Source organism: Epinephelus lanceolatus, chromosome 17 (assembly GCF_041903045.1).
Source record: "Epinephelus lanceolatus isolate andai-2023 chromosome 17, ASM4190304v1, whole genome shotgun sequence".
Taxonomy (NCBI): domain Eukaryota; kingdom Metazoa; phylum Chordata; class Actinopteri; order Perciformes; family Serranidae; genus Epinephelus; species Epinephelus lanceolatus.
Window position 1 is genome coordinate 37922521 of NC_135750.1, and position 22238 is coordinate 37944758.

The 22238-nt window shown below is 40.7% G+C and overlaps 1 protein-coding gene across 2 annotated transcripts; it reads right to left on the minus strand.

Annotated features, from left to right (window-relative positions):
• Positions 1-469: 469 nt before the first annotated feature.
• On the minus strand, positions 470-21086 carry hells (helicase, lymphoid specific). 2 transcript variants are annotated; one of them, XM_033614013.2, is made up of 23 exons: positions 20720-21086; positions 19902-19999; positions 17851-17969; positions 15121-15243; positions 14970-15011; positions 14851-14878; positions 14663-14721; positions 14533-14574; positions 14200-14427; positions 13104-13286; positions 12786-12929; positions 10058-10254; positions 8951-9044; positions 7509-7670; positions 6289-6431; positions 5872-6016; positions 4779-4862; positions 3879-3998; positions 3548-3664; positions 2479-2638; positions 2205-2301; positions 1999-2075; positions 470-1246 (listed from the first exon to the last, which is right to left on the minus strand). In XM_033614013.2, exons 1-23 carry the CDS (start codon positions 20725-20727, stop codon positions 1158-1160), a joined length of 2559 nt encoding a protein of 852 aa, XP_033469904.1. In that variant the 5' UTR covers positions 20728-21086; the 3' UTR covers positions 470-1157. The 2 variants fall into 2 exon arrangements, with proteins under 2 accessions (XP_033469904.1, XP_078016739.1); XM_078160613.1 differs by having other exon boundaries at positions 14527-14574.
• Positions 21087-22238: the final 1152 nt, after the last annotated feature.

Consider the following 22238-nt stretch of genomic DNA (forward strand, 5'->3'; position numbering starts at 1 on the left):
GGGTTCAAAATAGAAGTTTAAATTTTCACACATTCACATGACTAAGCACTACACTTCTGCTTATTAACTTTTATTACATTTCTGTTATTACATTATGAGCCATTATTACATTGAGTTGCTACAACATTTATTTTAATTTTGTTTTTCAGTCACGTGATGATCAAAGGGAAAAGTGAAGTTATATTTAAGGTAAAACAGAAACTCATGGACAACATTAAGAATTCATGTGTTGGACTGATCTACCCTCCATATACTCACGCCTGTTGCTCAACTCAGGGAGCACAACATGAAAACTTTGTTTGAATAATAAGAATATCTCAGTTATGAATCATTTATTTGATCTAGCTCCAACAATGCATCAGAGAGTTACAACCCGGCATACTGACGCACACCACTTATCCTGTTAAAACAGTATTCAACAGTATTCCCAGTGTTTGGGGGGCACTGTGGGAATAAACACAACATAAAGTTATCAATTCGTAGTTTATTTATATAAAAAGACATAAAAGAACATGTATACATGACCTGCAGGAAAGTGCGTTGATTACAACATTGTTAAAGATAATACAGATCAGCTGTTTGGAATGGAATAACCTGATTACACCATGTCACTACGGCTTTGTCTTGTCTAACAGATGCATAGACCATGTCAACAGCCGGTGAAGGCAGGAGAAATGGCATCCTGAGAGTGAAGAGAGCATCCAGTCAGTCAGTCTTCTAGTCTGATTTCTAATTTGTGAACATCTGGTGAATGGAATGTTGTGGGTTTACTGGCAGGTTCTGGTGTCCCCTGATAGTCTTAAAGCCACTGCCAGGGAGAAAATGAGCTTAAGTATCTGGGCAAACTGAATCTTTTTCTTTATCTTTACCATGAAAATAATCAAAATATCATTGATGACCATCAAATACCCAAATGACAGTCAACTCTTAAACAGGGAACAGTGGTTAACGACAACAACAAAAAAAAAACTCATCAAACAGAGAACTATCAAGGTAGTAAACAAAGTAAAAGACAGAATTACACGATTCAAAGTCTACAGACAGCAGTTTCAAGGTGTTTTCTCTACAAGTGACGGCAGTTGTGAGCCATCTAGGTGCAGCGTCAGTTTCTCTTCAGGACTGTGGTCAGAAGTTGAAGTCTGAACAGTGATGTGTTTTCAGGTCAGCTTGATCTCTGACGACTCTTTATCATCGATGACTCGGAAGACTCCCACCCTCTCTTTCTTCATGTTCCCCTTTCCTTTGTCTGAAAACAAACAATACATCACTTCAGCTTACCAGTTGAACAGTGAAAAGATGGTTGATACAACTGAGATGTGAATCACAGTTTACACTGGCATGGAGTTATTAGTGTAAATAGAAAGTGTGCTGTGAAGAGTCAATTGAAGGGACAACACAGTTATACTTTGCAGATATGTTTAAAGGTTTACTTCATCCCAATGACCAAAACAAAACATGAAGACGACTCTTTGTTGGAATGACAATGCTGTCTGGGTCCTCAGTTAAGCTCCAGGGGCTCCACAGTACATGGAACTATTTGGATTTATTGTGCAGACAGTATGAGACATTTGGCTCAAATGGCTCCTTTCACCCAAACTGTCCTCTTAGACAGTTGAGGGTAAAGCGAGAAACTGTTTGTTTGGGCAAAGCTCTTTCTATTATCCAGTTTGTTAAATGAATATGACCCATAGTTTAGAGAGAAATGGGACATTTTGTATGATCACAGACAAGAAATTAGACATTTTTGGTGTAGTTGTACCGCTAAATACAAAAGAGAAACAATTTACTTTCATCATACAGTTGACCTTAATGTATTCTGCAGCTTCTACAGTAAAAGACAAAGGATGATTATTTTTTGATGATTACTGTACAGATTGTGTTGCTGTCAGCTGTAGGTCAGGGAGCCTATATAACTAGAAGACATTCAAACCTGTGTTGCCCTGCAATCATTTATTCTGCACGTTCCCCGCTGAAATACAGACTGGTGTATCTCCTTACCCAGCAAGTCGCTGCGATCCAGCAGAAGCTCCAGGTCCTTGTCGCTGATCACCTTCCCCCTTGATGCTTTCACCTCTCTGAGTGGAACAAAGTTACAGCCAAATGTTACTCTCCATTTATGTGGAGAAGTTCAGTTCAAGTAAAGACCCAGTTTCAGTTCTTTACATTGTCTGAACATTCAAACTGGGTGGAGGATGATTTCTTACTTCTCAGTGCCTCTGGCTTTGAGCAGCTCCTTCAGCTCATCCAGATCAATGCAGCTTTTACTTTGGTTCAGCTCAGCCTTTGCACCTTTGAACTTATCTGTGGAGAGGAGCAACAAATTATGAAACAATCATCAAAGTCCACATTTGGAAAATGTTTCAGACACATGGTTTTTGTATGTAATAATAATTGTGAAAATAATACTAATCTCCTGCTGCAGTGAATGGAGTTAAGGGCCTGTACGGCTGGGTATGCCATGAAAGTGAAGCAACTCACTCTTGTGGATGACCATCTGCTCCAGCTTCCTCTTGGCCGAGGCCCTCTCCAGGATCTTCTGGTCAATGGTGTTGGCTGTGACCAGGCGGTACACCACAACTGGTTTGGTTTGCCCGATTCTGTGACAGCGGTCCTGAGCCTGCAGGTCTGACTGGGGGTTCTGAGAGGGGGATGAAGCATCAGCACTGATGACTAACACAATACGTGTACAGGGAACACTTTAAATATAAGGAGTGTAATAGTACACAAAATTCAAAGTTCAGTTTGGTTAGATACGATTCAGTGCAGTCACTGTTTGGTACGTTTTCGATACAGCAAAAAGCAGAAATGTAGTAGAAAATGTTAAATGTATAAGAACTAACATAATTTGGGCTAACGGTAGCTGCTGAGCAAGAGGCTAAAGCCACGCAACAGCTCTTGTGCCCCAGTTTGGGTGCTTTTTACTGTGCAACCATGTGTGAGCTTCTGGATTGGCTACTGATGAGAGTCTGACTGGCAGTGGCTTGTACCTTCAGCTAAGGGTTTTTGAATGTTACAGTGCTACTGGGTTTAGCTGCTTAAGATAGTCTGTTGCTGTGTGGCAGCTCATTCTTTGGCTCGGTGTGTTTGTTATCCATCAAACGTCCTCATAATTCATAGCGAAACTGAAGTGACTCCAAACACCAGACCTGCAGGTTATCAGAGGATCTTCTATTTCTTGTCTGGTAATGGTGTTACTAACCATCATAAACTGAGCTAACTTAGCATAGCTGCCTCCTTGTGTGTCTCAGTGGAGTTGACTGTTCTGGTTTAGGGGTGGGAAGGGCAGACGGCATGTTGCCTGTTCCATCCTGTGGACTGCCTTGTTGAGCACAGTGGCACTGACAACATTGTATTAAACACAGTTTAAGCTGTATATCTTATTTTCCAAGTGTAATACGATGGGTTCAACGTATCATCCTGTTCGTAATGCGTACTGAACCGAAGGCCTCGTACCAAACGGTTGAATACAAATATGTGTATTGTTACACCCCTAGTTAACATGTTTCACAAACAGGTTTACTTTACTTGATATTTAATCTGCACCCACCCAGTCACTATCAAAGATGATGACAGTATCAGCTGCTGTCAGGTTGATCCCAAGTCCTCCTGCTCTGGTGCTCAGCAGGAACAGGAACACCTCGGGATCTTTGGAAAACTTGGTCATCTGGAGAAGAAGAAGAACCTGATGATTACTAAATACATATACTCTGAAGTCTGAAGGCAGCAATTATGTTGCTTGCTAATTCTTGGTCCACACAAGAGCTTCAGAGTGTTCTACATCTCCTAACGAATGTGCTCACAGAGCAGCCTGCTCTCAGTGCTTTACAACATATAGAAAGCATTTATGCACAGTTTTGTTCAACTTGTCCAAAACTCACATTTTCTTCTCTGTCGGAATAGGACATGCTGCCATCCAGTCGGCTGTACTGGAAGCCCCGCAGATAACAGTAATCCATCAAAAGATCCAAGATGGATGTCATCTGACTGAAGATTAGAACCTGGACCACAACAACCAATCACAAGTCAGAAAGACGCTGGCATGTAATATACCAGACAACAAACAGCTGAGCAGAGGATTGTCTACACAAAGCAGCACTATTCAATAATAATACATGCTACATCCCTTCACTGTAAAATTATAATTAACACAAGCCTCTGATATGCTTAGTTTTACAATTACATTATCTGTATATATCTAATTTTGGTTGACTGCGTAAAAAAGCCTTGCAACTGCTTATTTCCAGGCCAATGACAAAGTAATATTGATTCCCTGAAATCTGGATCTTTTTTTGAAATATTATTGTTTTGGTCTTTTTATGATGAAGGGACAGTTCATCCCAAAATCATAAATCTAACTTTTCCTCTTTCCTTCTATTTATCACTCTAGATATTTTGGTGTGAGTTAGCCACGTGTTGGAGATATCGGCCATTGAGAGATCTGCCTTCTCTCCAAAATAATGTAACTAGATGGCACTTGGCTAGTGGTGCTTAAAGCGCCAACTCTACAGCAATGTCTCTTTCCAGAAATCATGCTGTGGTGACTCAAAATAATCCACAGACCTTGTGTGAGCAGTTTCATGAAGGAACCAACTGTATCACAACACAGAAAGATGTGTGCATCTACTGCTAGCTCATCTAGCACAATTGAGCTAGTTAATGTTATATCTCATGCTGTCACGACATTAACCTCTCGGCTGTCAGTTGTTAGTTTGAAACTCTTTATTAATCCTTCACTTTGGCTGACACGTAGTGACATGGCCACTGTTGTCCTGTTTCACCTTATGTCCCCTTTTCTTCAGTGCAGGCAGCAGTGTGTCTAGTATGAGAAACTTCCCGGAGCTCTGCACCAGCTGTTCATCAATCTGCAGGAAGGACAGCATGACAACAAAAGGAATATGTCACAAAAACAAAGATAAAAACATGTGATAGTACTGCCATGCCAGTCATTGCAGTTGGGTATTGTTGTTTTTTTTATCTCAACACTGATGCCAAAACAATACTTGGGGGGGGGGGAGGGGGGGGGCCACAAAATGGTGTTCTTGCCTTATTGTAAAGACAATAAGTGAACTTGACTTTGAACAATACATTAACTTTTTAACAGTTTGAAGTGTACTTAAATATATAAATCTGAACAAATACAAAACACTGTTCACAAATTCACATAATAGCTCAGTGGCCTACCAGCTCAGTGGCCTAGTGGTAGAGTGTCCGCCCTGAGACTGGGAGGTCGTGGGTTCGATCCCCGGCTGGGTCATACCAAAGACTATAAAAATGGGACCCATTGCCTCCCTGCTTGGCACTCAGCATCAGGGGTTGAAATTGGGGGGTTAGATCACCACGTGATTCCCGAGTGCGGCACCGCTGCTGCTCACCGCTCCCTCAGGGGATGGGTCAAATGCAGAGAACAAATTTCACACACTCAGGTGTGTGACAATCAGTGGAACTTTACCTTTACCTTTTACCTTTAATAAATGAAACCTAACCCAACTACAATAATGTACATTAAATAACAGTTATAGTTTTAACAACAGCCAAATATATTTTGGGATTAATAACTGTCTTACCCAAGGGAGAGAGTCAACAGCCAGATATTACTCCATTATCTGTTTAGAAGCAGCTGAGACTGTCACTATAATGAGAAAAGCTGGTCCACCTTTACAGTCCACCTTAAGGAAGACTAAATTCCCTTGCTAACTTCAAGGCCTATACTTTAATCACCAGATGACAAGCAAGACAGGGGAACTTGTCCTGGGTCTTCAGTTGACAAATACCGTGCTCCCCCGCACAAATTAGGAAAAAAATTGCCTTTGGCCACGGCTTTCGCTGGCATAGAGACAGTCAACCCCCCGCAAGTTCACAAAAGCGTGTTACCTTAAACTCCTGTGTGGCAGGGTCCAAGGGGTACTCCACTAGGTAAGGGTGGTTACAGCATCTCTTTAGCAGCATGAGAATGTTCTGCAGCTTCAGGTTGATCTGAGCATCCAGCGGGCTCTGGACATCCAGCACTGGAGTGGAGCTGGAGGAGATGAGGGAATTCAAGTTAGACTGATGCACAGCCACAGATTGTGACCACATGCCTTCGAAACATGGCAAGGTTTGTTAAACAACTGGCACTTTCAAACAACAAGCAAAAGGTTACAATATTAGCAGACTATTGAGATCAATGAAAATAAACAAGCATGTGATGTTAATAAAGGTAAAGACAAAGTTGAGCAAAGGCTAGGCAAGCATCACAATTCTACTCTGTTCTTTTAGTGTGGAGCTGAGATGTGTGTAGGCAGTGCTGACCTCTGTTCAAGCTCCTTGCGGACCCTCTCAAGATATTTCTCCAAGTCATGCCGATTGTCGCCATCTGTTTCGTTGTAGTCCACCACCCTTCGACTTCTTCGCTTCGGCCTGCCACTTGACGTCAACATTACAGGAGCCTCCGCCTAATCACACCAAGAAAGTAGACACTTAGCTTTATGTGTCTTTTTTAATGTAGATTAAACTGACTATTTGGTACATGTCACGTTTTTAAACGTGACATGTAGAAAATGACTCTTAAATCATCCTATTGATCCCTCTGTCCACCTGCGGACACTGATTAAGGTTAACAAATTGCTAATGGTTGAAGCACTGCTCAAATAAGGCGGGGCACATTTATTTGTACCACAGTACAACACAAATCAAAGGGCTTTACATCAGACATAAATCTAGAACTACTGCCTCATGGTTGCATGAGTCCAAGTGGACGTTTGTGCCAAATTTGAAGAAAGAGGCCTATCCTGTTCACGAGAATGGGTCAGACACATTGTCACAGTAACCTTAACCTTTGACCACCAAATTCTAATCAATTTCTTTTTTTTTTCAATTCTCTTTTTATTCAGTTATTTCAGGGTTCAGTCAGACAGCTTAATCATACTCAAAGGGCTTATAGCCATATCTTTCCAGGCCTTCTCCAGTTACAGGAGAAAGTAACATGAAAATGAGTTACAATGTGTAATACAGAAGCTAAAATGGACCGATAAAGTAAATGTAAATAAAAATATGAACAAAGAATAGCTAATACAAAAAAAGAAACCAAACTCCACGTATGAACCACAATACTGGAGTGTCTCTTCATGATACTCTAATCACTTTACAAACAAGGATTAAAAAATCCAATAAAAATAAAATAAAATAAATGCAAAGGCATAAAAACAGATAAAGACATGTAAATAAGAATAATGGCAATGTCTACTTTAGAGACCAACGTAAAACAGAACAACCATCTTTGATCAGGATCTCTTAAAGTTCCACATATAAAGTGGAACTTTATATTATCAGTCGATATTGTCTGATTCTGACATATCTGCAATAAGCCAATATCAGCTGGCAAAGGGTTGAGAAAAAACAACAACTTTAAGAACATGTTTTAATTCTAATATTTAACAACAGAACTACATTGTGTAGAGAGAGTGTTGGTACTGTCACTGTAGCTGTGAGGAAATAAACCTACAGAGACACATTTACAAATCCTTACAGACCTTTTCCTGGCCCAGCATCTTGGCAATGGTTTTGTTGACCACAGCAGTGTAAAAGGACTCCTGTTTGGCCGTCAGAGGAGCGTAAACAATGATCTCCTTCTTAGGAGGAACCTCCAGCGCCACGTCTGACTTCAGCCTCCTGAGCAGGAATGGAGTCAGAATCTGAAATGGAAGATAATGCCTATAAGTATTCTGTATCCACAGGAAGCCTGAGGAGGCCAGTTTAAGTGTGTTAAACACCATATATTGTCAATATATATAAATGATAAAATAGATGACACAATCTCTTTTCTATATCACAGAATAAAGCATTTTGTGCCTTGAGGACAGGAAAATGATTGTACAGTGAACCATCATGACTGTGCTTGACTGTAGAGGTTTCCTTTATTCTCATGCTGCTCACTTTATCTTTAAACTTGATACAATTAATCATTGTTCTGTAGGTTTCGTTACAAGAGTAAAATATTATCCTCATCTCTGTGTACGGTAAGTTGGCTGATCCTCACTAGCAGCAAGAAGAGAACTACATCCTATCATTTTTATTTATGTAGGTCTCCTGCAGGAGCTGCCTCAGTACAGCATTTCTCTTCTCGGCACAGCAGATCTCAGGACTGTTAAACTCAAGCTTCTTCTTGGCTAAACAACACACTTGGAATACTTCTACTACTTTGGACTTTTATAAATGGAATGAATGACAGAGGGTTTTTACATTCAATACATACATAGCAGTTTAACACCAGCGCTATAATAGTAAACACACTCTGAACATATTTAAAATTGCAACGTTTTTGTTTTTGAAGCCATTTTTCATGAGTCAAAATTAAAGATCTAAGACTTTTTCTGTGCACACAAAAGAATTTTCTTTCACATTTTGCTGAAAAAACGTTGTAAAAATAATCCATGTACCTGACAGGTATTGCATATCATATCAATCTATCAATACATTAATCATGTGAAATTATATAAAATAAAATTTCAGTGAAATGTAATCCTGCCAGTTTCTTCAATTTGTGCATCCAAAAAAAAAAAAAAAAAAAAAAAAAAGGCAGTGAAATTTCTGAGAATTTGGCAGTACATCCAACCATCCTTGACGCTGTATGATCAAATTGCACATTGTGAGGTGGCCTTTTATTATGACCATCCAAACACACCTGTGTAATATTGTTGCTGTTTAGTCAGAATCTCTATATGCCATGGTGCCAGGTGGATGGGTTATGGATTGCGTTGGCATAAGATCACCAACACAAATTTAAACAGATTTGTGACCAGAATTAGAGAGATTAGCCTTCTGTATGCATGGTTCTTTGATATCCACTCAAAATGGGAGCAAAACAAAAGCGTTGTCTTTATATTTTTGTTTCAAGTAGTGAACACATTTTAGCATGTCTACGTGTAACAGTCACCCATGACTGCACTGTGTAGTGATGGTCTGGAGGACTGACCTGGTGCAACATGCTGAGGATGTTCTGCTCGCGCTCAGTAGCCACCACATTCTCTGCTTCAGTGATGCTGTCGATGTCGAACCACGACTCAAAGCTACACAGTCAACGAGAGGTTAAAGGTCTGATTAGCTGATAGCACTTTGTGATATGAGCCATCTTTCAGGTTAATGGTGTGAGAATGTGCAGGATGGGTCCACTGAAATATCTGCCCAAGTCTGTTTCAAACCGTGCAATGTCACTTTTGAGCCAGGTCAGATTGTGAAATGTATGTCTGGCGAATCAAAGCAAGATAACGTAAATAGAGCTGAAGTGTTTTTATTTTTTTCTTAACTTCAAAGGTGGCACTTCACAGATAAACTGTACATGCCACTATGATATCTACATATTAATCTAAAGGCACCTACAGCATCAGGCGAGTAAATTTTGTAATTTTATGCTGTATTGTGATTGGCTAGAATATAGATGTAGGTCCTCAATGTAGTCATTGTGCATGTCACATGATGCAGGTCAAGTGCCGGCCCTAGTACACACTGGGCATGTCGTGCAGCAGCCCATCAGCAGATGACCACACAAAGTTATTACTACTTTAACTAAAGGATCTCTACCTCTTCCAACTCTGGATTATCTTAAAAGTATGTGTGGACAGCCCCTGAATAAACTTGATTTTTCACCAGAAGAGCTGATCTTCAGAGCTATGACTCATCAGGCAGCATCTTTTTGGCCATTGTCTTTATAATGATGGGATTGTGGGTCGTTTAGCTCAGGATATTTCTCGCCATCTATGAGTCTCTCCTCATCCATCTTTCATCATACACTAGCCACAACAACAGCTACAGAGCTCTCTTTACACATCAGTGGTGAGGAGTCAAGCTGCCATAGGAGCAGAGAAACAGGGAAACCATGCGGAGTCAGTAATAATTTTGCTTTCAGCCATGCTTGTTGTTGCTGTGCGTAACAGTATGATGTCAATATGTCAACAAGTCGAAATACTGCAAGTATTATGATGTGAATATTTCCTGTCATATCAAAAATTAAAACATTATTATCATGAACAATATGATATGGCACACCCCTAATCAGCACTCAGTAATCAACATGGCTCCATACCTCTTGAGGTCATCAAACACCTCTGGCAGGAGGAAGTTGAGCAGAGACCAGAGCTCAGCCAGGTTGTTCTGAAGTGGCGTGCCAGTCAGCAGTAGTTTGTTGTCAGTGGGCAGAGTCTTCAGCTCCCGCACCAGCCGACAGTTGAGGTTTTTGATCCTGTGGCCTTCGTCCACTATCAGGTACTTCCACTGGAAGCGCTGGAACACATCAGACGTGACCTGGCTTCTTATACAATACTCATGACAACAGTGAAATTAAGGCTGCAACTAAACCTAAAAACCTAACCTAAACCTAACCATTTCCAACAGCCCAACATATTGTGCTGTATCATCTTTCAAAAGGGCAAAGTTTCATGGCAGCTCAGCAGTGATCGGGGGGGGGGGGCCTTACAACTATGAGAAACATTATTATTTATGGCCTCCCATTCCTCCAACAGCTACATTAGACACGTGTTTTTATGCCTTTGTTCACCATCTGTGCTGTGATATCATCACTTGAACACAGTCACCAAAGTAAAAAGTGTTCATCGTCCTGGTCAGAGTTTTAAATCCCAGCACAGCACGGAGCTGAACTGGATGGCAGTAGGAGGTTGTACCAGCTTCTGGTTTAAAAGTAGTTTACACTGAAGCGGAAGACATCTGAGCAAGCTAACAGAAATGAGTCCCTCTGTCCCGTTTCCATCACTGCTCTCCTTTACATTTAGTTTTGAAAATTAAGATCTGTAAAAGTATTAACACTTGTAAATGATTACAACCTGCATTCCTCTGCGTTCAATGATGCAGCTTAAAGAAAACTGCAGTGATTCCACTGAGAAAATGAGGTTGGACTCAGGGCTCCTCCACCTATGACCGGAATCACCGACATTCAGTGTTTAGGGGCAGCCAGTCAAGGGATGGAAGCGTTTCAAAATGTTTGATGCAGGCTTTCCCACTCATTTGTGCAGCCCGCCACGATTGAAACATCTGCCGCCACGTTTTGAATTTTTTAAGCTGGATCACTCATTAGGTGTGTTGGTGAAATATATACCTTTCCGTTATGAAATGCTTCACACTCTCACAGCGCAAAGCACACTCTGGGTACAGACGAAGCAGCAGAACGTAAGGTGCCGTGAAAGTGAAATTTCACCATTTACTGTGCTGGGTCACTCACAAACAGCTGCTCCTCTCATTCATCGATCTGACCAGCAAAAATTATTTGCTATGGCTGATGCATGTGGTCCTCCTCTGCTTTAGACAGACTTTCAGCAGCATGAGACGTGACGGGCCAGGCCAATCAAAACAGTTTATTAAATATGGAGCGTGTTTGAGACGAAAGGCCTTTGCACACCGACTCTGTTTTTTTGTCCAAATTGTCGCACTTCTATAAATAAAAACGACCTCATGTTGTGTCAATCACATTTACACACTGACTCTGAAACTTTAGTCCGTCATTGAAGTTTTTGGAACAGGTTTGATTTTCTGCGTTTTTGGCATCCATCAGACGCCTTTACAGAGTTGTTTGCCCAAGAATCAGTGAAGAAGATGGGGCTGTTGGACACATCCGTGACAAGACAGAAGAACAGGGCATACAGAATCATTTCATGACTCAAATAGCTCATTCTCAGCAGGTTAGATAGTAACATTCAGGTGGATGATGATAAGAGGAGAAGGATGTGGACTGCATACAGACAGAGAGAGACAGTGTGGAGACAGAGACAGGACAGCTCAGCCACTTCATGCAGCTGCGGTGCCAAAGGTAAGTCACAGGGAGAGAGAGTGGTGACAGATAAATAACTCCATTAAAGAGAAGCAAGAGAGGAAATGTGTTTTCATTTTGTCTCGTCCTACCAATTTTCACAACTCACAGAACAAAATAAATGCATCTGACTCAGTGTGCAAGATTTCTGTGCCCTATGATTTTTTTCAGATGACTGATAAAAATATGCATCTGCAAAAAAACGGACTCAGTGCGCAACGGCCTTAAGACTGTAAACAGGAGCACCACTGAGGCACTTTCAAAAACAACCAAGAGACTATCATTTCAGTATTGAATAAGGCCGAGTATCTAAAAACAGTGTCATGAGGCACCAACTGAATTATGTTGGTCTTACCGGTATTGAAAAGCTGTGAGGAAAAGGAAGCCATAATTCTAGTGCTTGACGTCCGGGCAAGCGCGTGTTGTGAACCCTCTTGCTGTTCTTGTTGGCACTGATGTTAACAGGTTAGAGCGGTCAGTCACACAGTACGTGTGAGCAGTGCAGCTCAGGCATAGCAGCTCACAGAGATTCAGTGTGTCACTTCTTTTCCTGTGTGAGCCACACGTTTATGGAACTTGTCAAGTAAATGCTGCTTTTTTGCAGCCAATCCATCCGGTGTTATTTTATCCAACCAATGTGATTTGACCAACAAATCAACACAAAAGTTTTGATACATGCTGTCTATTTGTTATTGCCTTGGAAACTAAGAAAACACGACCTTCTCTATCTTCACCTGCAAGCAACATCAGAGAATTCTAACAGTGAGTCCAAAGGATGGCTGTACTTTGTTCAAAATAGATGCTCACTGTGTGAAATACAACCAATGCATGTCTGTTCTGAATGTATGCACCTTGATATTCAATAACCACAAACATACAGTCTGCCTCACACTCCCTGTTGATGACACCCTTTGGAAATCAAAAATGAACTCAGAGGTAACAGGCTAATTAGATTTGTGATTGGGTCTGACGTTGTCAGGCTGCAAGTACCTACCTGCAGGAATTTTCTATCTATCATGGAGATCTCAAAGGAGGTGAGGACCACAGGACACATGCTGAGGGGCCCCTGAGGCCTGCGGATCTGCTTCAGTAGCTTGGCCCTCTCTTGCTGGGTGCCGTGGTAAAGCAGCACAGACACCTGGGGTAAACACAGGACACTGATCACACTGCTGCACCACAGCAGATACTAACAGACAAGTTACCAGAAAAACTCAGCAACAACCTTTTAAATCTAAAGTGAAAGTCAGCTGTTAACTTCACCACTGCTTTGAGTTGTATGTTTTTCAGTCATTCAGAGGACACATTCTCCTACCTCTGGTGTGAAGCGCTTGAATTCGTTGATCCAGTTGGGCAGAGTAGAGAGGGGGGCCACCACCAGGAAGGGCCCCATCACTTTCTTTTCTATCATCATGGCGACGTGAGCGATGCACTGAATGGTCTTTCCCAGTCCCATCTCATCAGCCAGGATCCCGTTGATGCCATTCTCCCACAGCATCTGATACAGAGATCGGACAGGTTGCAGGGTTACAATCAGCAGATACTGCGCACTGAACAACACCAAGCGGTTCGGTGTGACTGGAGATCAAAAAATGACTGAATCATCAATCCGCTCTGTTATAATAAACTATACAGGCAAAATAAACATTCTCTTATTTGCAAATCTTTTAACAGACACTTTTCTATTCTGGTGGAGAGAGTCCAAGATATTGAAAACACCAACAGACAACTAAGTATCTAGAGCTTTAAATCAATAGGTAACTCACATAGTGGCGCATCACAGCTCTCAATGTGGACAGCACACACTGCACGTCATACTGTATACATTTTGACATGTGTCATACACTGCTGGTGTGTGTCCACAGTCCTCTACACTTGTGCCTGGGAGTTTGAAGGACCTCTGTGCTTACTAGGCTAAGGAATGTAGATCTCTATAGAAATGCATTAGAGCTTGTGACCACATGGCCTGTTTTTTTCAGCGGCAGCATCTTTTTTTCTGTTTTTCCCCAATAAGGAGTGCACAGCGCCCTGCGCCTTTTCTTCAGAGTGCTTCAGAGCATGGGAGGCGAATGGATTTATTGACTTAAGTATGTCCTACTCCGCTACGATAGGTGGCGATATGCCCCATTTCAGCTTGTTTGCATTGGACCTTTCTGTGGTTGTGGTTCACAGACCAAACAATCGACGAACAAGTTAGCTACAGTTAGCTAACAGCAAACTGGTACCATGATGGAAAGAGTGGTATTGAACTGAACTGTGAATTTTATGAACCATCACACCCCTAATAATAATACACTTTATTTTTACCTTGGGAAAGTCAGATTTTCAATCTGTAGTTCAAACTAAAAACACTGTCTACCCATTCAAAGAGACAAATGAATAATCACTTTCCAAATTCTCATGCTCCTCACCCTCAGCCACTCAATGCCTTCAATCTGGTACCACCTCATGACCCCTCCGTCAAAGAGCTTTGGCTGCTGGCAGGGCACCGGCTGGCCGTTGACCTTCCTGTGAGGATCCAGGAGGTGCTTGGCGTTGTCTCGCACTGTCTCTGACAGACGGTTCTTGATATCTTGGTTGGAATCGCTCATCTTCTCGATATCCTCAGCTTCTAGTTTCTTCTGGGCCGGTGCCTCGTCCTGATATCAAATAATTGATAAAATGACATTTCCATTTTCCCTTCTGAATGATTAAAATCTATTATCTATCCACAAGGAATAGGTCAAAATACAATGAACCATTACCGCTTCCTCCACTTTTGCTTTCTTAGCTTGTGACATGATTTCCTGGAAGACAAAATCAAGAAGAACCAATGTGAGCAGATCAGTAAATGGCAAATCTCCAAAACGGACAAAACATCAAATGAGAACTTACTTCTTTGGACATGACATCTGCTATTTTGTAGTCTTCATCCCTCCTCCTCTTCTTTTTATCTAGTTCAACAGGAAACAGAGTCACAAACCTCATACACACTAAAATGTATGTGGATTTGAAGTTTACATCACCAGGGTTTATGTCACTTAAACTGGTGGTTTGTTGTATTTAGCATAAGAGCTGCTCACCTTTCTCAGGCTCTGCACTGTTCACGGTCTGCATTTCAAAGACAAATATACTTCTGTGAGCAAGGTTTGAAGAATATTCTAATGCTAAGTTGAAATGTTTTTAGTAAAGCTTCCCTCACCTTCTTGGCCTTCTTTTCAAGTTTTTCCTTCTTGAGTTTCTCCTGCAATCAGAGTAAAGGTGTTGTAGTGACTCAGACTGTTGTGAGCAGGCGCAGACACACCACAGGTTGTTACTGCACAACTGCTGTTCAACACACACACACACAGTACCTCATTTTGTTGCTGCTCCATTTTAGTCAACAGGAATTTAGAGTAGATGTTGCTCTTCTGAAGCAAATGCTGAAGTCTCTTGAACCGCATGTCATGAGAATCCTTCTCCCGTGATTCCCGGGCCTTAAGGTGAGCATTGCAAAATAATCAGACATCAGTGGCATTTTGATACCAGCGCCAATACTGTACAGTTCTTTATAGCTATATCAAAATGACTCTTTGAGGAATATTTTCTACAAAAACCCTTTACATTAATGAAAACTCAGGTTGTTGAATGTTAAATGGTGTCTGAACACAAGCTGCTGTAGAAGAACTTTTGATACCAATGCTGGCCTTACACCAAACAACTTCAAACAGTTTCACTGTCGCAGACAAATTCCAACGTTGGGATAAAATCCTGAGACTTTTTACTCAGTTGGTGCACGCTCCCGTGATCTCAATCATTTGGTGCAAGGAGATCATAACACTTAGTCCGAGCTATCTTAAGTCAGTCCGTTTCTCGCCTTGACATTCCGACAAACATCTTTAATTTTATCTTAAGTTTATAGTCAAGGCTCATGCAAATACTGAAGTTCACTGACGTGAACATTAGGGGTGGGGGGGAATCGATACAGCAAACTGTTACGATATTTTGCGTGGCGATATTGTATCGACACATGGACACCAAGTATCGATCTTTTATTAAATACATTATTAGTTTTTGCAAATACACATTTTAATTAGACGTCTAAACAATCAAATGTCGCAAGTTGGCACAAGAAATATAAGTTGCTTAAACTAATTAGTGTTTCATTCATGTACAAGGCCGCCACTAGTGGGTGCTGCAGAGCCGTCAGACAGCAGTCCCTCTCCCAGTGGTAATGCTTGACTAATCTGGAGTTTTAAAACAGGGCTGTGGAAAAAATGGAGAGATGTCCTCTTGCAGAACCAGTGTGGTTTGGCAGTACTTTGATCTAGAAAATGAATTCAGCAGCAATTCATTTTTTTGAGATGTTATATTAATGTTAACTTTAAGTGAGTTTTTGTCAGATAATGTGTAGGGTTACCTTCATACTGCACAACGCAAAATACCTCTCATTTCAGCTGAACTTTAATTATGAATTAGATGTTGTTTTATTTACTTTAAAGTGAAGTGCTGTCATTTCTGAGATAATCTGCAAGGTTCAATGTGCCCCACATTTCAGGCAATTTATTTATATTAGATTTTATTTTAGTGGTTAACTTTTTGAGTTGCCATCATGTTCACATTCATACCACATGACACAAAGTGCAAGATCCCCAATTTTAACAAAATCTTACAGTGTGTGAAAAAAAAACTCCCATTGTCTTTAAATATGTCAGTCAGTACATTTAAATGCAGCTTGAGAAAATTGAATTATTGGTTTAGTCCGACTGAAATTGGACTATCCATGGCTCGACTAACACATCTGGATAATTCGATTGAAAATCGAGCTATTGCTGCATGTATCAAGTCGGTGTTCTGCGCATGCACCACTTTTTCCTTCGTGGGCTTTTACCCGGAAGAAGGAGATGACGTAGCAGCAGTGCAGTAACTCCCAGAAAAACAAACAAACACCATGGCGACCAAGAAGCAGAAGATACACTTCTGGACGGATGAGGAAACTACATTCATACTCTGACAGCAAAAGGAGCTAAACATTTTGAAGATTATGGATGGAAGGAAAAAACATGAAACACAGATTTATTTTAAAAAGTTTCTGAACAAGAACCGAACTAGTTCAGTACGCACTATATTAAAAGGGACACAGCGCTGCCTATCGAGGCGAAGTCAGACATACTAGGTCTAGGGCTGTCAACGAATATTCTAAATTCGAATTTGAAAAAAAAAATGGACCTTCGAATGTGAAAATTGATATTCGATTGTGGAGAGAAAAAAAAACACCACCGCAGCTGTCCTCTTTGCGAGTGTGCATTGGCCTGGGCCGCTGCACTGAACGCACTGCATAAACGCCAGGGCCACACTGCCCGCAGAAGTGCTGCTGGTCGACAAGAGGTTCTGCTCCCAGCTGTTGTCTCCGTCACCCCACGGCTTGACACATTCGCTCGCGGCTCGTGCAGAAAATAGACCAGACGCCAAAACAGAGCTGCGCGGCGCGGCGCGGCGCAGCCGGTGTGGATGACACAATCGGTTAACATGGGCGGTGTGGCCATGGGTCAGAGAGGGGGGGGGGCAAGCGAGAGGTCCGCGGTCGTTTATAACGTAATGTTATAGATAATTGTTTTATGTGTTTTAATGTGTAGGTATGTAAATGTTTTCAAAGATGTTTATGTTGAAATAAAAATACCTACAGGTAGTTATGTTTCCTTGTATTAATACATATACAAGTATGTTTCCTTGTATTAGTTTGCCCTCTTGTGGACATAATGCGAAAAAAAAATTCGAATGGTTCGAACCCATGAGTTATTTTTAGAAGGAATATTTGAACGTCATTTTTGAGCAATTTTGACAGCCCTAACTAGGTCAGAAATTCTATTTTCTCTTCTGTATGTATACCCAGACAAGATGAGAAGTCCAACTTGACTGTTTAGCCGAGCTATGAGCTTAGCTCGACTACTGTGTGCATGTAAATGTACTGAGTGTGTCAGACAAGTCTTCCAGTTTATAGTAAGCGTTAGTGGGATGGAGGATTCAATGCCCAGTCCCAGACCATATACTGATTTACAAAAGGGGGAGGACATACATCCTAAGGGAATTAATAAGCAACATACCTTTTCCATCATCTCCTTTTCTTTCCTCTCCCCTTCCTCCATCAGGTGCTTCTCTTCTTCCTCCATTTCCTTAGTGATGACCACTTCAGATGTCATATTCTCAGATTTCACACTGACATCTTCAAAGAAACAACAGTGACAGTCAAGCTAGTGGCTGGATCTACAGCCCCATGTCCTCATTCATTTTAGAAACAGCTCCGTATCTTTTCAACCATGATCAACTTTTATTACTTCTTGGATGGCCATTTATAATGTAGGTAATAAATACACAATTACCTCACTATCTCAACCTTTGGACAGAAAGGTAAACCACATTAAATGGATAGTACACATTTTTGAAGTGGGCTTGTATGGGGTACTTATCCACAGACCGTATATTATACTGCTGTTGAGGGGACAGCAAATAAAAAGTGTTTTAGGCACTTAAGAGAACGCCTAAAAAAAAAAAAATCAATATCAGTTTAAGTAACTTTAACTGTATTTAGAATATTTCCACATTTTTTCCTTAATGTAAAACGGTGATTTCCAGCGGGAAAATGAAGCAGTTACATCCCTCTCTTCAAAGTCAGACTCAGTTGAGAAAAACAATAATTTAACATTGCTGAACACAGGAGCTGCATTACATTTTAGAAGACCTTATGAGCAGCAGAGTGACCACATATTTCAGTTTGGATTAAGGCCCTTAAAGTATGTTACTTCATATAAATATCTTGGTCTTGTTTTTAATGAAAATATGACCTTCTCCGATGGAAGACAATCATTGGCAGAGTCAGCAGGGAGAGCTTTAGGGTCTGTAATGTGTAAAATGAAATTGTGCCCTGACTTAGGTTTTTTGACATTTTCAAAACTTTATGACTCAATGGTTGGCTCAATTTTATTTTATGCAGCAGGCATGTGGGGTTTTAAAGATAGCCCTGACAGTAATGCTATTCAGTCTCGAGCCATGAGGTGCTTTCTCTGGGTTAACAGGTATACTGCTAAAGGGGCTACTGAAGGGGACATGGGATGGGTGTCGTGTCTTGTGAAACAGAGATGTGGTTGTTGAACCGCCTTATTCAATTGCCAGAGGATAGGATGACCAAAAAGATTTTTAACTGGGATTGAACTCATAATCAACCTTAGGCAAAAGAGGTTTCTATATTATTTTCATTTTCTGGTTTAAATTATATATTTAGGAACAATTTGCAGTGTAATATAAACATAGTGAAAGAAAAACTAGTTAAGATTCACAATGAACAATGGAAAGATGACATCTGGTCCAAACCAAAGCTCAGAAACTAGGTTCAAATCAAAGTGGGGTTCCATACAGAACATTATGTAACTTTTAATTTGAAGAGGGGACAGAGGTCCCTTTGTGCCCAGTTCACTGGTACCCTTCCTCTGGCTATTGAAGTGGGCAGATATAAAGGTATCGCAAAGGAGCAATGTATATGTGTTCTTTGTGATCTTGATGTTGTTGAAGATGAATATCATTTTCTGTTTCATTGCCCTTTATACTGTGATTTAAGAAACCACCTGTCTGAAAAAAATCAGTAGAAAAATCCTGATTTATTTTGGTTGTCCGAAGGTGAGATGTTGCATTGGCTTTTTGATGAGGAGACCTTTGCTTTGGCAAGATTTATAGAAAATGCTTGGCACTTAAGACAGAGAACGTTGTACCCAACATAATAAGATGTTTCTGTTATGGAATTTGGCTGTTCTGAAATGTTTGCTTTTCTTTTGTGGACTTTTTGTTATTGATCTGTCATGTGACCATCCAGGCTGTTGTTTTGGTGAGTGTCTTGTAAGCCCATATGGGCTGTGCACCACTTTGTGCACGACACTTAAATAAAATCAATCAATCCATGTCAGACTCCAGCCTGCTTCTCCAAACTGGGTGCGTGCCAACTGACATCTACTGTGTGTAAATAACTGTCATATGGATACAACCCCACTTCAAAAAATCCATACTATCCCTTTAATTAAAGTTGGATTAGCTCAAGAAAAAAAAAAAACAGTAAACCGCTTTGGGGGCCCCTGGGGGTCACAGACTGGGGTTCTTTGTGACTGACCATTTGCAGCACCAGTCTCCATGGCCGTGCCCAGCGGCTCCTCAGATTCATCAGGTTTGGGGCAGTGAGGGGATCCACTTCGAGTTTCTTCCTTCAGGCTATCAGCATGAGGAAGAACACAAATCAAAACCAGAAGATGAGTTTCTCATTTCTGCCTCTGTCTTTTAACTCACAGTCTTCATCCGGACACGTTAAGACAAGTGACAGCTCACAGATCTGCCAAGGCTGGTATGAGCTGCCAGGCAATGAGACTATCACTGGATCACTAACCCAAGTGCAGTCAATAAAGTGGGTGTGTAGATCATACAGTAAATTCCAGCATGATTAGCAAATTCATCAGAAATGATCAACAGCATCAGATATTCACAGTCATAAAGATAGAATTAGTCTTGTTGGTTTAACAGGGGGCGGGACTGACTCCATTCACATGTTGAAAAAAATTACTTCGCACTGAGACCTACACCGTCTGTAGGTTGAGTTAATGGACTTACAGCCTACAGCACATGCTGTTTTTTAATATCTACAGACACAATATAGTCAATTACGACAGCCCGCAGCATCAACAAAAGAACAGACAAATGATTCTGAGTTTCACAGACACTCTTGCACTTTTTACAATGTGGTATTGCAGCGTTGAGACCCCTCCCATTAGGAGGTGATCAGTTCAAATCTCAATAAGGACTTTAACTCACCCTGCAAATCCATACGGCTCCATTATCTAATATACAGCTAAGGAATGCTCTATTGCCTAAAGCTATGATAAAATCTTAGACTGACAGACACGTTGTATTCTCTTAAGCAAAAATAATTTCACTTACCAGCTCATCGTTCCAAACAGCGAAGCAGACGATTGAGCTAACGTTACTAATTCAACACTTCGAGATAAGTTTAACTAATAAATTCCAAATAAGCGATTTTTTGTGTTACACAAGCTAGTTATTCAAGCAGTCCTGAAGTAACAACTCGCTGGAGTCGCTGGTCAAAGCTAACGTTAGTTGGCTAGTGGTTATCAATCTCGTCTTTAAGTGTGCAGGGCCGCAAATATCACAATAAAACCCTGAAATATTGCCTTACATAAAACTATACAAACGTCTATAGGAGACCTGTCTGCATGCCACTATGCTGCTCTGCAGAATGCACAGCGTGTATCCTGAAGCACGGTAAGCACTTACAAACGGTAAATACACGTCCGGTACATACCTTTTCAAAATAAGACAAGGTACGCAAACTTTACACTGGCGAGGTGGCTTCAGAAAGCGTGGTTGTCTTTCATTTTCAAGACAAAAACTCTTCACTTCCGCTACATTCTACATGAATCCGGATCACTTGACGCAGCTCCTTATTTTATTAGGGGCGGGGCTATTCCATTTCGCGCCAGTTCGGACGAAACTACTGCTGGTGAAATTAGGGGTGTGTATGATTATAGTGTAGCTATATTTTGCAGTATTTTAGGAACAAATACGAACATTAGAATAAAGATAAGTAATAGAAAACATTTAGAAAGAAGCGAAAAAAATCACAGGGTTAAATGCAAAGAGAAAACAATTTTACAATACAGCCACCCCTCTAGAGTGGAAATATGTGCCACCACCCAATCTGATATTTCCCGCGAATGCCAGTTGCCGGCAAAGGCTTATCTTTTCTTTTCTCTTTTTCTTTTTTTGGTGTCAGATTTAAGCCATAGTAATCCATAGTCATTATGTGATATGTAATGTAATTATACTATTTGACAAGATTAACAAACAAACTATATATATTTATATATCCTTTATTTAACCAGGTAAAAGCCTCATTAAAATTAAAAATCTCTTTTTCAAGAGTGACCTGGCCAAGACGGCAGCATGAAACATTGTTACAAGTTACAAGGCAAACAGACATATACAACTGTCACACACAACAAATGATTAAAAAACCACTGTATGCAATTATCACGAGATACAAGGCCAGGACAAGAATAAATATGATTTGGGTACAGTTTCTGAAATGATTTAGGAACAGTCACATTGACTTAAAGAGCAAATTTCTCAATCCTTTAAAATCGACTTTAACTCCCCTGCGGTGATCAGCTCTGCCAATTTCAGATCCTTCTGAAGATTATTTCAAAATGAAGGAGCATATACACAGGGGTATTAATTAAATGCTATTAAAAAATATTTAGGGCTTTACAAATTTCAATTGTTGGTGGGTTTTACTATTCTTCAATCCATGTAATGTTTATAATATTGAATGTCTATTTTCAGTTGCATGCGTGGTATTGTTTTAGTGTTTTTTTTGCAATCAATATTCTTATCATAAAAAAACTTATTGTCTCTTTTCAACATCTACCTATCCAAAATA

Coding starts and splice junctions, on each gene's coding strand:
- hells (XM_078160613.1), bottom strand. Junction 4,863..5,871: donor CTGCCACACAGGAGTTTAAG/GTAACACGCTTT, acceptor TCCTTCCTGCAG/ATTGATGAACAGCTGGTGCA. Junction 2,302..2,478: donor GCAGATGGTCATCCACAAGA/GTGAGTTGCTTC, acceptor TCCTCTCCACAG/ATAAGTTCAAAGGTGCAAAG.